Source organism: Numenius arquata, chromosome 4 (assembly GCF_964106895.1).
Source record: "Numenius arquata chromosome 4, bNumArq3.hap1.1, whole genome shotgun sequence".
Taxonomy (NCBI): domain Eukaryota; kingdom Metazoa; phylum Chordata; class Aves; order Charadriiformes; family Scolopacidae; genus Numenius; species Numenius arquata.
The window spans coordinates 65,402,726-65,426,462 of NC_133579.1; the positions used below are offsets into that span (position 1 = coordinate 65,402,726).

A 23,737-nucleotide genomic window follows, 5' to 3' on the forward strand; every position below is an offset into this window, starting at 1 on the left:
AGAATCTGGTGAAGTCTGCAGCAGCTTTCTTGCATTAGTGCCTTCACTTGAATTGTAGAGGCTGCAATAAGAGATTGCATCATGAATCACCAAGTGTGTATTTTCTTAAACTGTAGCAGTTTTCACCTGAGAGAACCTGACCAGGCATTTGACAGAAGTAAACAGCAACTAAATGTGTTAAGAGCTTTATTTGAGGTTTGTGTTTAACTGGTCAGAAATACATGGAACTGGAACAAGGGATTTTTACTTGTTTGTTGATGTTTTCTAGAAATGAAGATTTCTATTTTAAAAAGAAAGTCAAGAGAATATATTTAATTTCTTGGTCTCTGCTTCTTGCAAAATCTTTTAAGTTAGCTCTTTATTATGAGGTTCCTTCATATAAGCGTGTACAGATGATAATCTTGCTGCAGCCCGGGCTTGCATTATATTATTGTCAATGCAACTATTCTGACAGTAGGGTCCCCAGAAAGGCTTTAGACCTTAGGGAGAAATGTCATGAGACAGAAATTGTGCAACCTCAGAAAGTGAGAGGGTTGTAAGTAAATGGGAGTCTTTCTAGGAACGTTATAGGAATCACAAGCAAAGTGTTACAGGAATAAGTGTTTCAAGCACTGTGCAAGATGACTGCTTGGCTTCCCCCCTGCCCCGTTCCCATGTAGAACTGGGTTCATGTGAAACCTGGGTTTTTCATGTTCAAAATACTGTTTCCTTGGAAACATTCCATAAAATTAAACTTGTTTTCAATTTGAAATGAAAGACTCAGACTGTCTGTGTCATATTTTGAAACATTTAAATAGAGAAAATTTTAACAGCTCATTTCTTACTATGATTGTGCAGACAATAAGAATCTTGGATTTGCATATTCCTACAAAATTTTAATGCAGAGTAACTATATTAAAGATGAAATTTAAGTACTTTTTTAGTGTACTGCATTTCTGACCTTATAGTATACTGTCAGTGAAGACAGTGTAGGAAACTATAGGAGAACACTATTCAAACTTTTTATATCCTTGCAAGTCAGTTGCGAAGGTCCTTTGGAAGATTATTTAGTCTTAAAGTTCTTATGGATGTTGCAGTTTTTTTCTTATACCCCTTTCTAAGAAACAAGCTTGATAGTAAAACCAGCTGCAGCTGTTGTATAGCCTACAATGTTTTGAGTGTTAATTTTACTTTTCTTAATAAGTCAATGCATTCAAAACACTAGGGTGTTCTTAGTTACATTTTCTATGAGCGTAAATGTCTGGTAGTGCTTGGACTTAGGTTCCTTATAGATATTATGGTAACTTAGTTTTTAACACCAAATGGTTGAAGTTGCTTTCTTTAAATATATAACATGTAGGTGATAAGATAGCAGGTTGATTATTTACTTTCATTATCACCAAAACAGCTTGGATTTCTAAGTATGATGTAGCAGTTCCCCGGTTTACACTGTCTTTTAATGGACTATATAGGCACAGTGGAAGCCAAGGAATTTGACTCGTTGCAGATAGCAGGTTGCTAGTGAAATCTCTGTAGTAGGAGGCTATTACAATTTTTTTATTACTTAAAGATATGCTAAATTATTTTACTTGTCTTTAAAAATACAGTATGGAATTGTTTGCTTTTGGTTTTGTGTGTTTTTTTTTTTTTTAAACTGGATAAGTGATTATTTAGTTCTTAAATTTATCTTTAGCCATTAGTAAGCATTCTGAGGTACCTGTGATTTGTGTATTTTTTGAGATTCTGTATTCCTCTTTACGGAATGGGCGGGGTAGGATATAATTAACCTGAATTCTGATTATTATCAACTTCCATATTGAAAGATATTCCATATACCTTCAGTACAGTGGCTAAAAGATTTAACAGAACAGCTTTGCATAAAAATCAGAATTGTGTATCTTTTATATGAACTGCTGGGTTTTTTTCTTTTACATTATGTTGTAGCAGTCTCTAGTTCTGTGCCATCTCTTACTGCTATTTTTTGTGTCTCTTTGGTTCTGCTTTTTTTTTTATTTCTCACACTTAGTCTATTCAGGCATCCAAGTAGAAACTTTAGGCAGCCAGCAAAAATGTGAATTTAGCTCTTTGACTGGAAAGATACTTGAGGAGAAAACAGTTATTGTGAACTCACTGCTTATTATATGTTTCACTGCAGAGAAGCCTCACCTTTTTAGTCTGTTAGGGGAAAAAAAATAGATGTCATAGTGCCTGTATTTTTGACATTGACTTTTATTTTGCTTTGTAGCAAAAAGTTGAGTCTTCAGCAAATTTTAAACTTTGGAGTTTTGTAGTATTCCTAAAAATTTCTGTATGACTTGCGGTTGTGAAAATGTAAACTCGAAGATGTGCTGAGACATTAAAATGATAATCTATATCTTTAATGAACTGGAACAAGAATAAATACAATTTGAAATGAAAAATCAAGAGTACATAAGATGTGCTTGCTTTCTTGGTGCCTAATACTAATTTGGCTGCACTTTAAATCGGTTTTCAGTATCTTATTTCAGTCCCTCATGGGTTCATTTCCTGTATTCCATGAGTGGTTTTACATGTTGTTTGTAATTTTATGAGCTTCTGTTAGACTTGAGCACTTTACTCAGGTGATAAGTAGCAACTGGTGGGACTGAAATACTCAGAGAGAGGGGCTTCTTCATAAAAAAGGTCCCAGGCCACTTCCTGCCGCTTGCCTAAGTAAGCGATCCTCCCAGCGCGGCAGCCAAAGATATTTATGGCTGGAGAGCTGAGGTGGAGGCACTGTCCGCACGTAGGGAGGGAAGTGATGAGGGAGGTGACATCAGAACTACACCATTATTCACCATCCCCAGTCTCTCAAACCATGCTGTGTTGCGGCCGGTTTTGGAAGGCGCAACGTGTCAGAGTGAGGGTGCTGCTTCCTGGTGTTGACAGCTGTGTTTCTCCAGGGCTGCTGTTACGGCATGACATATTCTAAGTGGACCTGTTCTTCCCGTCTGTGGCAGTCTCCTAGACCAAACCCGTTTGTGTGACAGGACAGCAGGAAATCCATCACAAACTGACTGAGAACAGTCTGTGCCTGTATTGCACCTGGGTGCTCCTGTGTCTGCTTCTTGTGCTGCCCTGCATTTTTATCGTGGACTAAGGGAGAAAAACTTACATGCATAGCTCTGCTGCTGTTTTTTCTGCTGATTCTGAGACACATGGTATGTGAACAGGAGGACAATATTATCTAATTCCTCCCACTGAAGCAAGTCTTTTTGCAGACAATGACTCCGGAGCTAAATATGAGCTAAGCTTGTTTAAAAAACAGGCAAAAAAAAAAGTATTTTTAAGCCTACAAAGCTTACAGGTGCCAGGAAAAAAAGTGTTACATGTACTGGTTTAGCATAAGTACAGCTACTGTGGATGAATTTTAGAGCATCTAAAGCCTTATCTGTCGTGGTACTGTTTTCCCTCTCAGTTTATAGTGTACTACATCTAGTTGAACATGAGATTAGCTATCCATCAACTATAACAGATAATAAATTAGCTTAATTGATGAGCCTTTAATTTCACTCACTTCTAAACCATAAATTGTAGCCATTCCTTTTTCCTTTTGAAAGATGTCTGTAATAAATGTGTTAATTGTTTGAAATGTTTTAATCCACCTTTAGTTGAGTTTCTACGAATACCACATCTCCTTGATGAAATGGTATTAACATTCTAAGTAGTTGTAAGTGAATCCCAGGGAAAAATATATGCTGTTGAACATCCATCTTCTTACTGAGATAGTATCAGTACCTAGTGCCTTCTAGTTGTTGATAGTGGGTTAAAAAAAATCCTTGTTTCCAACTGTATTAAATACAGTGGGTCCTGTCCATGTTTACAGTTACTACTGTGTTAAAGAGGGGGCTCAGAAGTTATGCTATCTGAAGGAGAAAGAACAGGTGGTACCAAAATATTATGATGATCTTCTGTCTAGCATTTCGCAACTTTGTGTAACCTTACGGTGTAAAGCATCTTTGTGTAACCTTCAGTATAAGAATACTGGAAGGATACTTTGATTGGGATGAAGGGTTTTTTAATATGACTCACATTGAAAGGCTTTTTGCAGTCAGTGGAGTTATTTAAAATTATTTTTAAAAATAAATTTCCTTTCTTTAATAAAGTCTCATTAACAGGAGACTTTACAATAACAGACTTTCAGTCTTTACATGAGAATCCTTCATGCATCAAACTCCAGACTATGCTAATAGCAATTCTGCCTTTAGTGTTTAAGAGAAAAATCAAGGGTTTTCCACTTGTTGCTTTCATTTGTAATTGTTTCGTTGACTCTGCTGCTGCAGTGGTGCCTCAGTAATGTAATTAGCAATGCAGCAAAGACTAATACTTTTGTTTGTAGCCCTTTGCTTCAGCTCTTCAGTATCTCTAGATGTAGTATCTGCTTTATATGTTTCTGAGGTTCCATTTCATGCTGTTGGTATGTTGGAGGGAGACAAAGATGGGTATCGTATGTTAGACATGAGCAGAGAAGGGCTTTGTAAATACCGAACACAGAAGGGATTAAGGTAATTGTTGGAAGTGATCAGTAGGAAAAAAACAAAGCCCGGTACACAGTTAAGCATATGACTTCTGAGATTTCCTCCTCAGTTTCATTCTATATGAAATGTATGTAAAACAGCAGATCAACCTGTAGTTCCTAGATGAATAGTTGCTTTAAATTTGCATTTTATGAGATGGGAATACAAAGGTCATGTTTGTTCTCTTAAACTGTTTTCAGAGTGGCATGGGTGAATTTTTTTCATACAGCTTACTAATTATTTCATTATAAATTTATGTTAACTAATTTGAACTAGTGTCAAAATGATTTCCATGTTTTGCTAAACTAGGAAATGTTAGGTTTAGGTGATTCTTGGATGCTTGCTTTTAGTTGCTTGGTTTTTTTGGGGGGGGGAGGGAGCAGGGTGAAAGCCTACCTTTTGATCATGCTTTTTTTTCCTCTTTGATTTCCTGTCATCGTGGTCATGAAATGTCTTTTGCTTAAGAAACTGAAGTAAAACAGACTTTACTAACTCCAAATAGTGTGATTTTTGGCAGGAGGAATTACTAATTTCAACTTTCCAGTGTTTGCTATTAAATTGTTAACAATTGTACTGGATACTGGCTTTATTAAAACTACCTTTGTAAAGCTGACTGGGACTTTATTGACCGGCCCATAACTTGTTTAAACTCAAGATTGCTGGTCAGTATATTAAAATTTTTTTTCGTCTTTAGTTTGCCAACAGCTAAGTAACATTGCTGGTAAATTTCTCAAGATGACATTCCCGTGACCCAGGCCTTTAATCTTTTAGTCTGATCTTTTCATAACTGCAAGGATGCATTTTGCTGCTGAAATAATGCACAGTTTTGCATGTATTTTGTAAAATTACTCGTTCCGTTTTGTCTGCAAAATATGATTATGTACATCGAAGGTGATGAGATTAGCATGCATATAGCTTTACCCCTTTACTTTCAAAAGAAGACATGGCCTTTGGCTTTCTTCATTCATGCTTTAAACTCTATGGCCAATAGCAATATTCTCCATCGATAACCCAGGATGCCTAAAAGAGAATAGCTGTCCTTACCTCCTGCAGGGGCAGAATCTGTCTATATACAATATATACCATGAATTATTTTCCAGTTCTCTTTCTGTTGTGCCATTATTAAATGACATCTCAGCAGCTTAATTGGTATATGATTAATCAGCACAGTGTTTCTTGGCAATATCCCACATAGATACATATTTTTGTAAGAGACAGATAAATTTCTTTTGTTCTTTCATTTTACAGTTACATGGGAATTGGGCTTTCGGCACAGGGTGTGAACATGAACAGACTACCAGGTATGTTTCAGTATTTATTACGTTTGGTAGGTTACTTACATTGGTTAATTGTGTTTTTAAAATATTCTTGACGTTGATGGGAAGGTTCTGGTAAGCAACGGAGTGTAGCGTGACGTCTCTGTGTTTTATCTGTTACCTGAATTACATGAAGGTTGCAGCTAAAAAGTTTAGCTTTTCATTGTTTTCCTGTACATTTGCTCTTGTACTACTTTCGTCAACTCTTAGTGTTATTTATGCCATTATGCAGATGCTCTTTAGCAAACAGAAACATTTTAAAATTTTCATCGTGTTTCCTGATAAAAAAGAAGCTATAGATTTCCTTGCTCAGTAAACTTAATTTCTAGCAATAAAGATGAGCTACTGTGATAAAAACTTTGTCAAACATGGAGTGAACTCTCCTACTGTCAGTTTCCATACCCTTACCTTTCCAACCTTAATAGTAAGGATGTGTAGCATAGTTTTAAGTTTTGATGGTTCCATTGACCTGCATAATCCAGGGATGCTGTCTTGTTAACAATTGTCTGCGGTATCTCTGTATAGTGTTTAAAGAAGTTTTGTGTGTGTGTGTGTGTGTGTACATGTTGAGGCTTTTTTAATATATCTTTGAATGTAAAAGAAATCCAGTAAACCCACCCACAAAAAAAACCCTGCTTTTTTTGAAATTTTTACTATTATCCAAGTATAAAATCATGTTGAATTGACCTTAGAGTATCTGTATTCTGTTTCTTTTGCATTGCTGCTTTCTCACCCCAGTGTTCTGGTAGAGATCCTTATGATGAGAGCAAGTCCCAGTTAACACTGTGAGCCCAGCTAAGGGGGATGAATTATTAGTGGGTGGCATTAAGTCTACTTAGAGTATGATTTAGGATGCATTGCAAATAATTACCAAAGATACTACTAATCAATGTAACTGCGGTAATTTGGGGTGTGTAATTTACTGAGAGGTGCTTAATGTGGTGCCAGGTGAAGCTACTGATCATACAGATTAAGGGCCTAAGTATGGAAGATACTTTCAAATTAACATTTAAGCAGCAACTTGACAGAAGAATAAACCCACAACCTTTTACTCTTTAAAAATAATCTGAGTTGTCAGTATAAATTCTTACAGTCAGAATGCGCATATATATATATATATGAAATTTGGTGATTTGTGTTAAAGATCATGCTTTATATTATTTTGAATAGGCATTTAATAGATCTGTAAAGAAGATTTTGTGGTGCCTGAAATTTTACACCTTTTCTATGTGTTTTTGTTTAGTATTGAATTGCAGAGAGCGTAGACAGGTATTTTTAAATGAGCTCAGACTAAAATTGCTTGCTGTGAATTTTCTTGAGTAGTGTAACAATATGAAGCTTCTTAACTGGTTCTGCAGCTTCTTCACCTGCAAAATTAGCACCATATTTGCATATGTAATGATTTGCCTGCTGGCTGTGACTTTCACTTGTATTGATAATTTTTTTTCATTCTTCTTTTTTTTAATTTTTAGGGGCAGCAGGGCTAGTGACACTATAGTCTGGAGATTCTGCTATTATGCAGAGACTGCTTGCTGCTGCATAGTCATTAAGAATAATCAGGAGTAGAAATGTGTTTCCCCAGAGATGCATGTTTGGGTTTTAGCCAGGAAGAATTTGATTATGACATATGGTAGCAATAGTTTTGCAAGATGAAAGGGAGAACAGGAGAATCTTCACTGCTTTATTGGGACATGTCAGATCTGTGTACAGCTTTTCAAATTTCAGCATTGTAGCTGATCACGTTTTTGGTGTTGATAATTTTGTGTGTTCACCTAAAGAGAAAAAATGTGTTACCTGAATTTGCATTATCTGTTATGTACTACAAATGAATTAGCTGTTCAGCCATTTTGATAAAAGAAGTTGTCACTTTTTTAAAATGAAACAGATCTTTTAGTTAGATAAGAAATCTTAGAAATCAGAAGCTAAGAATAGTAATTAACTGTATTAACCTGGTTAAAATACACTAACTTTGCATAGTCTTTCCATTATTTCATAATGAAGGAAATGACTAAATGGCAAATGCTTTTGTTCTCCAGGTTGGGATAAACATTCATATGGTTACCACGGAGATGATGGACATTCATTCTGTTCCTCTGGAACTGGACAACCCTATGGCCCAACGTTTACTACGGGTGATGTCATTGGTTGTTGTGTCAACCTTATCAATAATACCTGCTTCTACACAAAGAATGGACACAGCTTGGGTATGGAGAAACGTTATCTTTAATGATAACATTATGTCTGTAAGTCTGTTGAAAATTTGAAACTCTCTTCATGTCAGGAGCAAAGTGTTCAAATAGTTCTTTCAATAGTCTCTTAATCTCTGAATTAGTTAAAAAATAAGGAAAAAAAGGAAGAATGATTTCTTATGTGCCACTTCCACTAACGTTCCTTGTGAATTTGGAAGGAGTTGTCATAGCATCTCATTCCACAGGACCAGCATTTATGAACTCCTCTACTAAATCCACAAATAATACTTGACGTATATAACATAAGGTAATAGGTATAAGAGAATTGGAGAAATGGAGAGTGGATATAGATAAAATTCATTGCTGCTGTATTTGGGGACACCTATCCTTCACTAAAACCTTATATCAGATGGGCAACACTTCGAACATATATTGGAGAACAGTGTCTTTTGGATTCCCAGCCTGGAGTCATACATAGTTGAACTAAGGCTATGAATTATACAATGTGTGCTAAAATTAAGTCCATTTAATCCTTGTGGTAAATTTTCACATTATGCAACACCACAAGACAACTTTTGAGTTTGAAAATGGCAGGAAGGGTTAGAGTTAAAATTTTTGTTGCAATATATATTCAGTTACTTAAAGCATTTTAATAAGCAAAGATACAGAGTGTAAAGAAAGAAGAAAAATAAAAACACCCTGCATTAGGGAGAGAACAAGGGCTGGGGAAGACATCTTGGAATTGTGCTCAGAGGAGTAGGATGTTTCAAGGGATAAAGTTCAGAAAGAAGAAAAAAGATTTTTGTCATGGATAGAAATGTGTTAAGGAAAAGAGAGGTGTGCTTGAAATGAAGTAAGAGGCTATTGAGATAGGGACTTTTGAAGTCACTGTTCTATTTTCTTACATTACCAAAGATGAGGAGGGTTTGGAAAGTACTAAGGGGAAGGACATGGTTTAAATTCTTCTCCTTGTCTCTCAGAACAAGATTGCTTGTTGACTCAGGCCCTGAGCAAACAGGTTTAACTTTGGAGTCGTCCTGCCCCTACTCAGAGCAGGGCTTGGATGGCTCCAGAGGTCAATTCCAAGTAATCGCTTCTGTGATTCTATTCTATCATGGTTTAACGTTTCTTCTAAATTCAGTGAGACTGTATACCTGGGCTTAATACCTTGACACCTACAGTGTCAAGGCAGTGGGACACTTGAACCATGCACTGTATAGTTGTTTCTTTTGACGCTGTTTCAGGGTATGTGTCAAAATGGAAGATAACAGGTTCATGTTGTGTTTGCCCTAATTTTCAGCTGGGTTAAAGCTGAGAAGGGTAGTCTTGCCTTACTCCCTTTTTGGAACTAGTAACATTGTGCCTGCAGGTAAGTTGGATCAGATTGTTGATCAACTAGAGGGACATTGGTTTTCTGACTGCCCTTATTGGTTATATGCATGGAAGAGCTAAGAAGGGAGGAGCAGAACCTCGTCTTTCAGTGGAAGTCTTAAAGCAGACTGGATTTAGGCCAACTGTGAAACAACACTCCAAGTGATTAAAATCTGTTTGAAGAGGAGAATAGAATGGCATAGGTGAGGAGAGGCTAGTAAAATGTCATCTGTCATAGACAGAGTTTGACAAACACTTTGTGGGTTTCAGAAGGAAATCTGACAGCTGTTCCGCTGTCGTGGGCTTTGCTAGCTTGAATTTCTGACAGAGGAAAATTGATTCTGTGTTTAGGAGAAAAAGAAATTAGAAATTTTGGCTGCCTTGCTGCTGCTGGTTGTCCAGAATTCCTATACGATTGTGACTTGGAGGACATATGTGTTTCTTCTCTGGGCCACAGATACACTCTAGAGTATTGGAAGTCTCTGTCTCAGCCTGGAATTTGATGCTACAAAAAGGGCTAAGCAATTATTTATGCAAGTGTGAAATCCTGGGCTGAAAAATCCCAAAACCAGCACCCCCAAAAAACGCAATACCTACATGTCACTCAGTCATGATTTCTCTTTCTTACCTACTGCCGTGATTATTTTGGAAAAAGGGTGAATTCGATGTCAAAATGTGCCAAAAAGAGAAAGTAGTAATAGCTTAGAAAAAGTTAAGGTGTGAACAGGTAGTAAATAAAATGATAGCTTTGAGATGTGATGGGAGGAAACAGATTGATTCTGTATGTCATTCTTTGGTATCTAAGATGTGAGTAAGGAATCCAGATGCTCTTGAGATTTGAAATCTTGGTGAAGAATGCAGATTCAAAGCAGGGGTGGAATTGAGGGCAAAAGGTTACAAGCTTTGGTTTAATCTTAAATTTGAAAAGGCAGTGATACAAAATAAGAGTTTGAAGAGATAAGTGGATTCAAATCATTATGTACTTTTAAAAAATGTGGAAGAAATACGTGCAACAGTAAAGGAAATTATGAAATACTGTTAGCATTTGGCAGTCAGAAGGAGATTTCCTGATATTTATTTTTTTAATATTTAATTTTATAACAAGGTACTAAGCTCTTCTGTTTGAAAACCAAAACAAACCACCCTGGTGTGGATTAGAGTAAAACGTTTACCAGACTAGTTTGGAGTATTACGGGTATGTTGCTGCTCATGTAAAGATAATGCTAACCAATGAAGAAAAGTAATAACAACTAAGAAAAGCTGCTGTTAAATCTTGGCGTGTCAGCAGTAAAACAAGCAAGTGAGAGAAATATCTTCAGATATTCTCATTTTTCCTGTTAATTTTAAGCTACAGCCAGAATTTGCATACTTTTTTAGTCTGTGCATCTGTATGATGTTTGCTAAATCTTAAGCCCTATTTTGAAAAGTTGAGGGCAAAAATTGAGTGCTTTTGAATGAAAATTACGTTTTGCCAAATATTGCCCTTTATTACTCAAGCACATCAGTTGTGCCTAAGCGTCATGGATGTCACCGTACTTTACCTATTTTTGAGATGGTTTGGGTGAGTTTTCTGAACTTATAATGACACACGTAAGAAAATGAGGCTAGAATCCAGACACGTGGATATTAATCTTAATTTTCTCTTCATTACAGGCATCGCTTTCACAGATTTACCGGTAAGATAAGTGCATTTTCAAACAGCTTTTATGTGTATTATAAACAGATGTTTCAAATGTAACTTGCATTTACCTTATGCTTCTTGGAAATACAGTTATAATCATCTTAACCAATTTAATATCAGATATTTCTCCTCATCGTTTCAGTGATGATTTGTTAATTGAAGCAAAAAGGTTTTTTTTATTTTTACACCGATCCTTACATGGATTTTCCTTTTCAGGTTTTTAACATTCAGGCATTTCCAATGAAAGTTTAGCAGAAAATAATGCATACCAGTAGTTATTATATAATTTCTTTGACATGTGCAGGCCTTACATACAAAGTCAAAGCTGCATTAAACACCAGCATCGTGTATGTGTGTACACAGTTGTGTATCATATTCAGAAAGGCTGGCTACTTAAGTGTTGTGGTTTAAGCTGGATTGGACAATGTCCTCAAACGAGGACATTACGACAAGGTCACTGTAACTCATGCTTGATGCCTAATATTCAGAATCTTTCTCTATACTGTTCACTCCGTAAGATCAAATGTATCTAAGTAATTTGTTTTAAAGAGAGCTGCAGATATCTGAAGCTTTTCGGTCAATGAAATTGTACTTTCCTTAAAATCATTATAAATGTGTTCCCTATGCTACTGGTAAAGGCATGATACTGGACTTATTTTGTTTTTTCACATCCACTTAATTTCTGATTTAATCTGGTTAGGGTGCAGTGTGTGACACACTTCCATCTGGCCAGCTACTCTGCTATGGCCTTAGGAGACAAAGGCAGATACTAAGGAAAAATGAAGTCAATAACTCAGGGCACCTCCCAGCCCCTCCACAGGATTGGATGCTTCATGTAGGAAGCCACTGCCACTGTCCTGGATCCATGGGACGCCAGCGGGGCTCCTTCCGAGCACATGGTCCCAGCACAGGAAAACTGACACTGTAATCTGAAGTGTGAAGCTGGACCGCTCCTCATTAGAATGGATTGTTTTCATCTCATTAAAAGATTTCAGACTTATGCTTGGTTGATTAGTCTACACTAGGTAACACTATGAGCAAGTTTTATTTGGAGGAAGAAAAAGGGAGCGGGGCGGGGGAAGAGATTGGCTTGGGCATGGTTTTAATAGCAGGAGTGGCTTTTTTTTCTTTAATTTCACTGCACTTCAGTGTTCCTACTGACCTGCATGTTGATACATTCTTTTTGATAGCTTTAATTTATTTAGCCATATAGTCCTGTAGATGAGCATACCATTGTACCATACCACCATTGACTGCAGTGTAAATATGATGTAGGTATATTTATAAATTTAAAAAAAAAAAATAAATCCTCACCCACCCAAAACTCCAAGAGATGAATTGCCGTTTCTGAGGTGCTAGTCGCATTTAAGAAAGTTACTTTAATCCCAACAGGCAGATTTTACTTTTCTCATTTGGCATATTTTAGATTTGCATGGAGACCTAATCTCTAAGCAGAAAATAAAACTGAGACAAGAATAAATGCTTTAAAGTCTTTTTCTAGATACAAGTCCAGGAATTCACGAGAACTTCAATGCACTGTTACAGTTCTTTTTAGGCGCTACACTTGGACTTTGAGGCTAATGAGTTCTCTATCCTGTCAGTTCTTACCACTAAAATTCAGCGATGTTTTAAGTATTTCACCCAAAAGGAAAATGGCCCACTTTGTAAGTTTAATTTTTGTTCTCTTTTTAAAAGACACTTTAATCCTGGTCTTTAAAAATCATTTAAAAATTGGTATTTAATCTTTTGTAAAATTGAAAACAAAGTTGTAAACTTTAGCACAGTTTAAAAAGTACATTTTCTGACTAGAAAGAGAATGATCAGTAAGGCTTTCTTATTTCAAAGTAAAAAAAAAATTATGACCACTGGGAATAAAAATTTAATCAGTCGTTGTACTGCTGAATTCGTAGAAGTTGCTTTAACTGCTGGACAGATGATCCAGAGGTATTTGCTTCTTCACACTACTAGTAGCATTTGGGTTATTATTACAGAGATGGAAAAAAAAGTGGGGAATTTAGAATAAGAGGAAAAAAACCTAATTAAAATATTTCTTGCAGCCAAACTTGTACCCTACAGTAGGGCTTCAAACACCGGGAGAGGTTGTGGATGCTAATTTTGGACAACACCCGTTTGTATTTGATATTGAAGACTATATGAGAGAATGGAGAACCAAAATTCAAGCACAGATTGACAGATTTCCTATAGGAGATCGGGAAGGAGAGTGGCAAACAATGATTCAGAAGTAAGACTTTGAATGTTGTTCATTTTAAAACAAATTAATAATTGCATGATTTCATAGGTCTTTAAAACATAGCAACTATTGTCTTGTGCAAAAAATTACAGATAGTATTAAAAACTAGTACAAATAGTTTTGTTGACATAACAGGCTTGATAAATATATTTAAAATTGAGAATGAATAGATGTTTGGAGGAAGATTTATCTACATTGTTACTTAATTAAGAATTTGTAATGATGGCTGCAAGTCTCCCATTCTGATTTGACCCATCTAATGTGGGTTGGGGAGTTTAGAAAAATTGCCGTGGTTGTAATGGGCAGTTTTAATACTTTGGGCTCTGGAAGTTTCCCTTTACGTTCTCAACCTTCAGCGTGGCAGTTTAAGTTGTGGCTCATTAGTGCCTCGCTTGGAAAAAACAGTGGTTGTGGCTTTGCATTTTGTATTTCTTCAGTCAAAACAAAAACATAGTGTGCAGAAGTTTCAATTCAGTGTAAGTAATAAGGAAAAAAGGAAGCTTAATGAGAAGGTAATACTTTAATCGAGCCTACTTTTAGGTGACAAATCACTTTTATTAAAATTCGTCATAATAAAATGATTCATTGATTAGTTTTTAATTGTTCTTCTGTACAGTGTTTTGAAGATGATACTGGCTCTTTAACTGAATTACTTTTGTGTGATTTTACTTGAAATTCGGAAATTTCTGTAGGAATTCTTCAATTCAGTCACCTTTTTCAGAAAAGGGCTTTTACATTCAAGAAGTTCTTGGTTTCTCACCTGTGTTTAATGAGCGTTTCTGGGTTTTGTTTTTGTTTATTTTTAGAATGGTATCATCTTACTTAGTTCACCATGGATACTGTGCAACGGCAGAGGCATTCGCCAGATCCACAGACCAGACTGTGCTAGAAGAACTAGCTTCCATTAAAAATAGACAAAGTAAGCCTGGAAAGCATGTTACATCCTTTTTTTCTTCCCTTAAACAAATATTACATAAAACTTAAGCCTCATTGTAGAATTTCCTTTCAGCACTACTCCATAGTACAGTTCTTTGCTGTCATGTAAAGTTACATACGTTTGAACAGCTAGTTAAGATGAACCTCCGCACTAGTGCTTTGGAACTTGTTTGATGTGGCGGATTGCCTTTTTCTTGAATGGAAAATTGTGATCTGTCTTAAACAATTGTGGATAACGTCTCTAAACAAGTGAGTGTTTGTGAGAGCTAATGGTCAGTCACAAACAGGAATATAAAACAGTCTTGACAAAACGCTTAGACTTTTATCTCAACTGTGAAAAGGCATAGAGTTGCTTTGTAAGTTAAATCAAGTTTGAGTTTTCCTGCTTACAGATGTGAGGGGGAAAAGGACAAGGAGAACTAACAGCAGTTCACATCTAACTTGCTGTGCCAGCTCTGTTCGGCAGCCTGATTAAGCAGTGCCTTCCCCCTTCATTTAAATCCCCGCTGTATGAATACAAGTGTTTGTGTGACTGCACGACATACCAAACGGGGAAACTGCTCTGGTTGAAAAATAACCCATTCGTTGGGCTGTTTTTCGTTTGGATCAATTTCCCTGTTGGTAGATAGAGCTGGGAGGCCGTTTGTGACTTGTGCCAGGTTACAACAACAGAAGCATTAATAAAGCGGGGACTGTTACAGAAAGGTTTAGTCAACTGTAACCTGACTGGAAGTGTATGTTGTAGGTGAGAGAGACTACATTTTGGTTTCTTAGTCAAAATTGAACCTGTGGGAGGTGGGGTGCAATTTGGATGTTCTTGGGTGACAATAGTTTGGTATGTGCTTATTGATAAAGGAATGAAAACGAGAAATAAATCGCAGGAGTGCCTGCAATCTTAATCTAGCTCTAAATGAGCAGTCTGAGTACAAAGTAGTTGTATGCTGGCAATAAATAAAAATATTGACTACTCATTTAGATATATATAGGTGAAGTGCAGTTCTTAAATTTTCCTATTGAACGTTCTAAGGAAGCGTGATCTTTCTTTACACTCTTCTTTTTCTAAGAGGAAAAAACCTTGTTGATTGATGATCGCAGTGTCTTTTAATCATTAATTTACATGTGTGAATCCGTAAGCTGTCCATTTAACTGATGTTGGTTTTGGTGAACAGAAATTCAGAAGTTGGTTTTGGCAGGATGAATGGAGAACCCATTGAAACAACGTAACAGCTGTATCCAAGTTTTCTAGAAAAAAATCCTAATCTCTTATTTGTTTTTTGGTGAACAGGAATTCAGAAATTGGTTTTAGCAGGAAGAATGGGAGAAGCCATTGAAACAACACAACAGTTGTATCCAAGTTTACTAGAAAGAAATCCTAATCTCTTATTTGCATTAAAGTGAGTCTTCAAATTATACAGATGTGTGTTTATAGATGACACAGTACCTTCTGAGACAAGACAGTTTTTCATTTAAAGCTTTCACAGAAATTTAAACAAAGTTAAGCAGCGTTTTTTAGAAAATGTGTATAGTTCACTCTTTTTATGCTATATTATTTGCTACGTGTTTAACTAGATTTTGTCATCAAGGTCCTGTTTTACAGCATAATTCACATCTCACTGTAGGCTTGTTCTCTAGAACTGAAATTCATAATTTTTTGAATCGATTTTATTCAAATTTGGTGGCAAGTAAAACTTAAAATGTGAACTGATACAGTATCATATTCAAGAAGATTTAAGAGTTTGTCTGTTCCTCCAAATGGGTGACTGACTTTAAAGACCAGTTTAAATGAGCTGTTTCACTCCTTGTCACTTTACTAGAAACCTCTGGCTACTTCTGTGGAAATTCCATAATCCCAAAGAGTTGTCTTGGCTTCCCAGGCACACAATAGTCACCTTGGTTCTGGCATTTTTACTTGCCAGCTGCGCTCATCCTCCAGAATTTTGTATCGCGTTGTAGTGTTTGAATCCGCAACAAATCTGTTATCTCCTATAAGAACAAAGCACTTTGATGTTCAGTTAAGTCACTTGGAATGTGTTTGAAGTCTGTCATGCTCAAGTGCCAAACAGAATTCACATGATAGTACTGCAGACTTATCACAGAATTCACAAAATGCAAACGTTTTGGTGAAAAAGACTTCACTTGATAACATCAACTTATGTTACCTTTTTCTCAGTCTGTCTTTCTAAATTTTGCCTGTTCTATTGAGACTATCCAAGCCTAAAACATGAAGCAGTAGTTCTGAGCTTCCTTAAAGTCTGTAGCAAAACCTCCTTATCTAAAATAAAATTGACAAAGAGCAACAGCCTCTAAAGGGAAGGTTTGTATATGAGCTTGCTTTTCAAACTGTTTTCTAGTGCAAACGTTTAATGTTAAAAGTTAACCGTTTAATGCTTACTGTTCCAGAGGATCAAACTATGTTCTCGTTTACTTTGAGAGAAATGACAGACATGACAACGTAACAACATATCCTTCTCAGGAAATAACCTTGCCCCTGCCAATAAAACAGAACAGTTAAAACCAGATGATACAGTTTAGTTCTCTGAACTTTGAGGACTTATTGCCAAAGTCTGTCCTCAAAGGTTAATATTCCTGTTCTCCTCCCTCACAAATTTTGTAATTGTGTATTTTGGGCTGAATAGTCTGAAGCTTATTGATGGTTGGGTTACTGACATCCAGCATTCTGTTGAGTCAGATTTTACGTATATTTAACACTAAAATTAAATCATTGCTATCATTGGTAAATTGAAATGTGTTAATTGTTTTATTAGCTTAGCTTAACTTTTACACCTTTTGTTTAGGGTGCGCCAGTTTATAGAGATGGTGAATGGTACAGACAGTGAAGTGCGGTGTTTGGGAGGCCACAGTCCTAAGTCTCAAGACAGTTACCCTGTGAGCCCACGATCATTCAGTAGTCCTAGCATGAGTCCCAGCCATGGAATGAATATTCACAATTTGGCAACAGGCAAAGGGAGCAGCACACACTTTTCTGGTAAGTTGATGTGGAGGATATATACCACACTGTGTGGATTTTTATTTTATTTTATTTACAGTTAAGTATTGGGAGAAGTTACAGATACTCACAATTTGGTTTACTTAAGAGTTCATACTGAATGCTTCGTATAAAAATATAGTTTTAATTATTAAAATATGTGATTCTCGGTCACCGGGGAAATGGAAAGTGTATAAATATAATCAAATCCTTTTTGCATGTGCTTTTGGTTTTACTAAGAGTTTGCAAAGTAGGTTGCCACAAATTTCTGAGAAATGCTTGCTTCCGGGAGGTGGAAGGTTCTGGCGCAAATTTCTGTTAGCCTTTGGATGATAATTTATGGCTTGGATAAGGTGTTTTAAATCCAGTAAGTGGTGTGTACATACCGTTTCCTGTGGTGTTTATGGAATAGTAGGAACAGCTGCTTTTATGTAGGGAAATACCAGGAGCTGGGCTGTTTGTTCTTCAGGTGGTCATTGGGATGTATTGTAGAAAGTACCTCTAACTTTCTAATTTTGAAAATAGAGCCACCACTTAATAAGCAAGTTGATGAATGTATTATTAGAGTTGAGGTTTGGGGTTTCCTGAATGGCAGAAAGTGTTTTATTTATAATAAGCCCTTCCTGTGACCTGTTTCTATATTAGAAGATACTAGGGAGTTCCTGCTTTTGGGCCTGGCAGGAACTGGCAATTACATGTTTGCTTCAAATAGTAGTTTCTTGATTATATTTTAGAGGGGTCAGAGGAGATTTTAGCCAGACATCATAATTTCACAGCATGGTGTAATTTTATTTAGCAAAGCACAATATTAACAATTAAAATAATTACATGGGGAAGGAGGGAGATTGAATTTATGCATAGCAACATGTAAATTATTTTCAGCACTGAATTTTACTGTGTATTTATCAAGAGAATTATGTGATTAGGAGTTGGTAAGATGCATGTCTGCTTCCACTCATAATGATTACAGTGGCCTAGAAAAGATTTTCAGATCTTTCAGAAACATTGTATCAGTTCTAAGAAATGATTCTACTTCCATGCAGTTTTCTGTTTCAGTGGTGTATAAGTACAACGGAAAAACCTTCTCATGTATGTGTTAGTACTTGTTAAATAATGCTTAACTTCTGCACTGTTGAAGCCTTAAGGGTTCAGACACTTGAAACACAGAGGCTAAGTATTTGGGTTTATTTGTTTGGTAAATCTAGCGTTTACTGACCAGGAACAATTAAGCTGTGCTTATTTCACTTCTGTAAATGGGTACTAACAAATAGGTTTGTAGGTGATTACAATTATTAAAACTTTCTTTCAGGGTTTGAAAGTAGTTGCAGTAATGGAGTAATATCAAATAAAGCGCATCAATCTTACTGTCACAGTAAACACACGACCACCAGCTTGAATGTACCAGAGCTCAACAACATAAATGTATCAAGATCACAGCAGGTTAACAGCTATTCCAGGTGAATAAATTTTGGATGCTTCTAACTTACGTTAAGGCTTGTGTTATGCACATGCTTTTATTGCAGGGAGGAGTTTTCAGTGGAATTTGATGTGATTCTTTTGAAGGACAGTTAAAACTGTGAGGGGCCAGCAGCTTGGGATCACTCTAGTGTGCTTTTTGTTTTAACTTCTTAAGCTAATAGACTCTGTTTTCTCCTGTTTTGTTAAAGAAATGCAATTGACAAAAATAAGTTACCTTGCTTGCATTTGGGATCTTAATTTAAATTGCTGACATCAATTTAAGCATGTTGCGTGTAGGTAATGAAAATTTTTCCAGATATTCTCCATTTGTGGCAGTATCTGCAAAGTAAACACAATTGAGATGCATATGGAATGTGGCCTGCCTTCCGTTGCACACACAGGAATTGTTTGCCTACTCAAATCACTGCCACTTGTGCAAACACATTCAATTCAGAGAATGAAAATGGATGTATTAACCAGGGTTAATGTGGTTATTAATAACCAGTAAATACTAAGCTCTGGGTTGCACAGATGCAGCAGAACCTAATTTGATGTGAAATACCAACAGTACTCGGGTGCATTGTTCAAGAGGGATTCACAAAACTACCAACTGGGACGTGATGATGTGGTGGTGGTAACAAAAACTATTTGAGTTGGATAGTGATGATTAGGGGAAAAAAAAGTAAGAGTAACAATTTACTTCTTAACTTCTCGATTTGTGTTTGCCTCGGCCATGGCTTCTGCCAAAAAGCCTGGCAGTGTCCAGGCAACTTCTGAGATTTTTCCCAGGAGGAGGACAGTTCCTTGGCTGCAGCACTGCCCAGTCAGAGAGGTTTCCTTCCTCAAAGGAAGCCGAGTATTTTTGGTTGCTTAGAAGCAAGATATTAAACTTTTAAATTGAATCTTTTTGGTCTTGAGAGAGGATTTAGGTTGTCATTCTCCATGACGAAATAGAACAGGCTAGGATGTAACTGTCAGCAAAGCTCAGTCCCCAAAGCCATGCTGGCATTTTCTAAAAGTGCTTCTGTGACCTGCTGCGAGCAAAGCGTGGTGAGGAGTTGTATGCTCTGAATTTGGCTCTGAGTGTCCTGGGTGTTCTTCAGTGTCCTTGTTTACTCAGTATTTGCTTTGGGTCTTCCTTCTTGTTCCCCTGTCATTCCACTAAGAGTAAATGAGAGATCGGGGCTTTTTTGAAAGAATTATTTATCTAAATGTGAGATTCTCACAGTAGGCTGTATATTGAGTTAACTGTGCGGGTTTGGTTTTTTTTTAAAAAAAAAGAAGTGGGACTAGTATGTTTTCTCCAGCTCTATAGGTGTACAGATATATGAACAAGGTGAGAACTTACTGGTGTGTATTTAGAAAGCGTTATATTACTTATTCCCAAATAATGGTGGACATGATTAATTTTTCAGCATCTGAAATTAGCATTCAGTAAAATAACAATGTTAGTTGAGAGAGCCTTAAAATTTCCCTGGTGCTCTCCTATCGCCAGTTGTTGTGGGAAAAAAACCCATGGTCTAACTTGGTAATATTTTTATTACTTAAATATGAGTAAAACTTTTCTTTATTACTGTCTTTTCAGCAATGATGTAGACATGGAAACAGATCACTACTCCAATGGGGTTGCTGAGACTTCATCCAATGGCTTCCTAAATGGTAGTTCTAAACATGATCACGAAATGGAAGAATGTGACACAGAAATGGGTCTGCAGTGATATTTCTTACATTTTTATTAAGTGATGGCAACAAGGTTATGTTTTTACTTGCAATGCTTCCCAGCTTGAAAATTAGGGATGTTAGCTCAAATCTTAATTCTATTTGTTTGTTTTGCTGTTATTAGATGTAAATCTTACAACCACTGATTTAGGTGGTCCAATGTCAGTATGAGAACAGGGGAAACGGGTAACTCGTGGATGTTGAAACAAGCATCAATTTCTAAGGAGGCATCTTTAAGAAGAAACACCCTGTTGTGCAACGCACCCGGGTTAGGGTTGGCAGGTTGCTTCTCCCTCTTCCCCTAGTCCTCTTACCGTCCGTGGTTCTCGTGGCATCTTTGCACTGAACAGTAAGAGTGGAAATTCTGAATCACTTAGGTTGAAGAATGCAAAGTGTCAATATTAAATGCTCAAGAAAAGAGCTATATTTGGGAACTGAGACGTTAAAAAAACCCCAAACATTTCCACCAAAAAAAATAGCTGTGGTCTAAAAAATAACTTTGTGTTGCTTAACCTGCTTCATACTCAGTCATACCCGTTGACGTTAGTGACAAATGAGTGTTTAAATACCCTCTGTTTGCCAGCATACCATAAAGAGAGATGGTTTACTGTCAGGTACGGTGGTAACCGTTCCTGTCCAGTAAAGGCAGTCAGATCACTTAAATGCAGGCAGGCTGGAGCTTGGACAATGGTTGTTCTTGCCGACTGGGGCTGAAGAAGTGGAGGAATCCAGCCCAGCCATTTCTACAGTTGCAGAACTATCTTCTCAAACAATTGATTTTAACCAGACGTCAATTAATAGGTAGTTTAAATGAAATGTGGAACTCCAGACGCTGCTGGTAAACTTTCAGAATGTGTATCTATCTCCGAAAGATAGATAGTAGCTGTCTGTGAAAGCTTCCCAGTTCTGAGGGCATGTGCTGCTGCTTGGCTGGTAAATACCAGGTATATAATATATATAACTGTTACAGCCCTGGAGGGGGGAGATTCAAATTTCCAGGCAGTTTCAAGCTCTAAAACTGGAAAAAACCAAGGCTTATTTCTGTGACACAAGAAAAAGAGCACTTTACTCTCTCGCAGCCTTTTCCCCAGCAGCTTGCTGTGACAGACGTGAAGGAGCTGCTCAGAGTGCAGAGTTGTTTGTGGGTTTTTAATGTAGTTGTTCTATGCCTTTGGAAAGTGATGTCCTAGATTGGGCTGGAGCCAGCAAGAACCACCACTGCTTGAAGACTTGTGGGTGCTTCACCTCTGTAAAAAAGAAACGTGGCTCCTCAACCTCCGTTTGTTTACTCCCCACAGTTTGAGTTTGGTGATTTTTTTGGTGTGTTTTTTTTTGCTTTCTGAAATACTTACGTATTCTCCTTCAGTACTGTGAATGTAATATTAAGTAGGCAGATTTTTTCCAGAGGTGATATGTTCATATCAAAGAAAAACAAAAAAAAGTGGCCACTTATAAATCTTTGTTTGAAATAGCGGTCCAAACACATCGTTAGACGGCAATTTAAAAATCAGAATAAGAATAGTTTTGTAATTAACATACATCAAAATCCTGATTCAAAACTTGATTCCATTGATGAAAAAAAAAACCAACCAAGGAATGGATAAATGCCTCGGTTTTTTTAACAGGTTGTTTTAGTTGTAAATTTTAAAAAGGCAGAACTTTCAGGGAAGCCAAGGGTTAATTTGCTATTCATAAATTGCATTAATACATCTTCAAATCACTAGTATGGGGGAGTATTGTAACAAACAGTAAGGAAATCAACTGTAGTGTTCTGCTTGATTACAAAGGAAGCTAGTTTAAAATTAACAAAATAAACAGCATGTGTGGACAGCCTTTGCCATGAGTTAATTAAGTCTCTTAATCCAGCAGTGCTCGGTATACGGGCACATCGTGCCAAGGCCTCTGGCCCAACTTGCTTTCTCTCTGAGAAGGCAGATGTCTTCTGAGTGAAATCAGTGCAGATTCTCTAGATCCGTAGCTTGTTACTGTCAGCTCTATTAGCGGTGGTGATGACGATATCATTTTTGCAGAAGTAGATTCAAGTCAGTTAAGACGTCAGCTGTGCGGTGGCAGCCAAGCGGCTATTGAAAGAATGATCCATTTTGGAAGAGAATTGCAAGCGATGAGCGAGCAACTAAGAAGAGAATGTGGCAAAAACACAGCGAATAAGAAAATGCTCAAGGTATGTTTAATCTTGAAATCGTGACGTTAAGGCGAGTAACTGTGCTGCCCGGTGGAAACTTTCCACAGCATGCGGCAGTGCAATACTGTTCTGCTTTAACTTCTGTGGGGTTTTTTTTGGTCTGAGAGCAGTATTGTAGTCAGTTGTGGTTGTGGTGTGCAGCACATTCACAGGGCAGATAATCTCATACTGTAATACAGTTTAAACCAGAGATGAATTTAGTACTTCCCTCTATCATTTCTGACCATGTAGCTTGGCCTCTTCAATCCAAGTCCCATTTTCAACTCTAATAATACACAAACTTGCAAGAAAGAGGTTTGATACAGATGCCTAAAACGTGCTCTCTTTAGTACTTTGTGTGTTAACCTTGATTTGAGACTGCTCTTGAAAAGAATTCTCCTGCCAAAGACTGACTGCATGCAATTTTCAGTCTGTTTTTTTCTTTCCCCACCACTTACTAAAATGCTGCTAAATTCATCTCTCTGTATAATTTCCCGTTGGGAAAAACACTGCCTGCTCAAAATGGAAGACATCATGTCAGGGTTTGTTTTTTTTTTTTTAATCTCTTTTTTATTGATGAAGGACACTGACGATCACCTTCATGATTCTGAGTCAAAATAAGAAAATAGTCCTTGTTTTCACTAGTAGAATATAGCTGTTGAGACGTAATAAAACTCATTTTTCCATAGGACGCGTTCAGTTTACTTGCGTATTCAGATCCCTGGAGCAGCCCCGTTGGGAATCAGCTGGACCCGATACAAAGAGAACCCGTGTGCTCTGTACTCAATAGTGCAATACTAGGTAAGTGAGACCCGCTGGCTTTCACACTCGCTACAGACCGTCACCTGCTGGGCTTAGTACTCGCCTGGCCAAGTGATGAAGTACGGCAGTGTTGTGGAACACACTTTTAGTAAAAGAGGGGTGGTTCTGGGGGGGGCCGTATCAATGTAACATGTAATAGTCTTTTTGTTGTTCAAAACAAAACCGGGCCCGTTCAATAACGGTGCTGTGCAGGGAAATTGGAAGTCACTTCGTTGCTCGTGCTCTGTCTTGCCGTAAGAGTAAACTTTGCAAGTAAACACAGGGATTTTGACATGAATGGTTTAAGCAAGCTTAAAATGTAAGTTTTCAGTG

The 23,737-nt window shown here is 37.1% G+C and overlaps 1 protein-coding gene across 1 annotated transcript in view; it reads left to right on the forward strand.

The window, feature by feature from the left end:
* RANBP9 (RAN binding protein 9) overlaps nucleotides 1-23,737 on the forward strand; it is a 39,916-nt gene that overhangs the window by 15,132 nt on the left and 1,047 nt on the right. Inside the window, exons 3-13 of the mRNA XM_074146217.1 lie at nucleotides 5,763-5,815; nucleotides 7,867-8,034; nucleotides 11,044-11,066; nucleotides 13,129-13,313; nucleotides 14,129-14,241; nucleotides 15,544-15,652; nucleotides 17,054-17,244; nucleotides 18,554-18,701; nucleotides 20,288-20,409; nucleotides 22,452-22,603; nucleotides 23,293-23,404. Coding sequence (XP_074002318.1) covers nucleotides 5,763-5,815; nucleotides 7,867-8,034; nucleotides 11,044-11,066; nucleotides 13,129-13,313; nucleotides 14,129-14,241; nucleotides 15,544-15,652; nucleotides 17,054-17,244; nucleotides 18,554-18,701; nucleotides 20,288-20,409; nucleotides 22,452-22,603; nucleotides 23,293-23,404 — 1,376 coding nt within the window. The remainder of the gene's footprint in view (nucleotides 1-5,762; nucleotides 5,816-7,866; nucleotides 8,035-11,043; nucleotides 11,067-13,128; nucleotides 13,314-14,128; nucleotides 14,242-15,543; nucleotides 15,653-17,053; nucleotides 17,245-18,553; nucleotides 18,702-20,287; nucleotides 20,410-22,451; nucleotides 22,604-23,292; nucleotides 23,405-23,737) is intronic.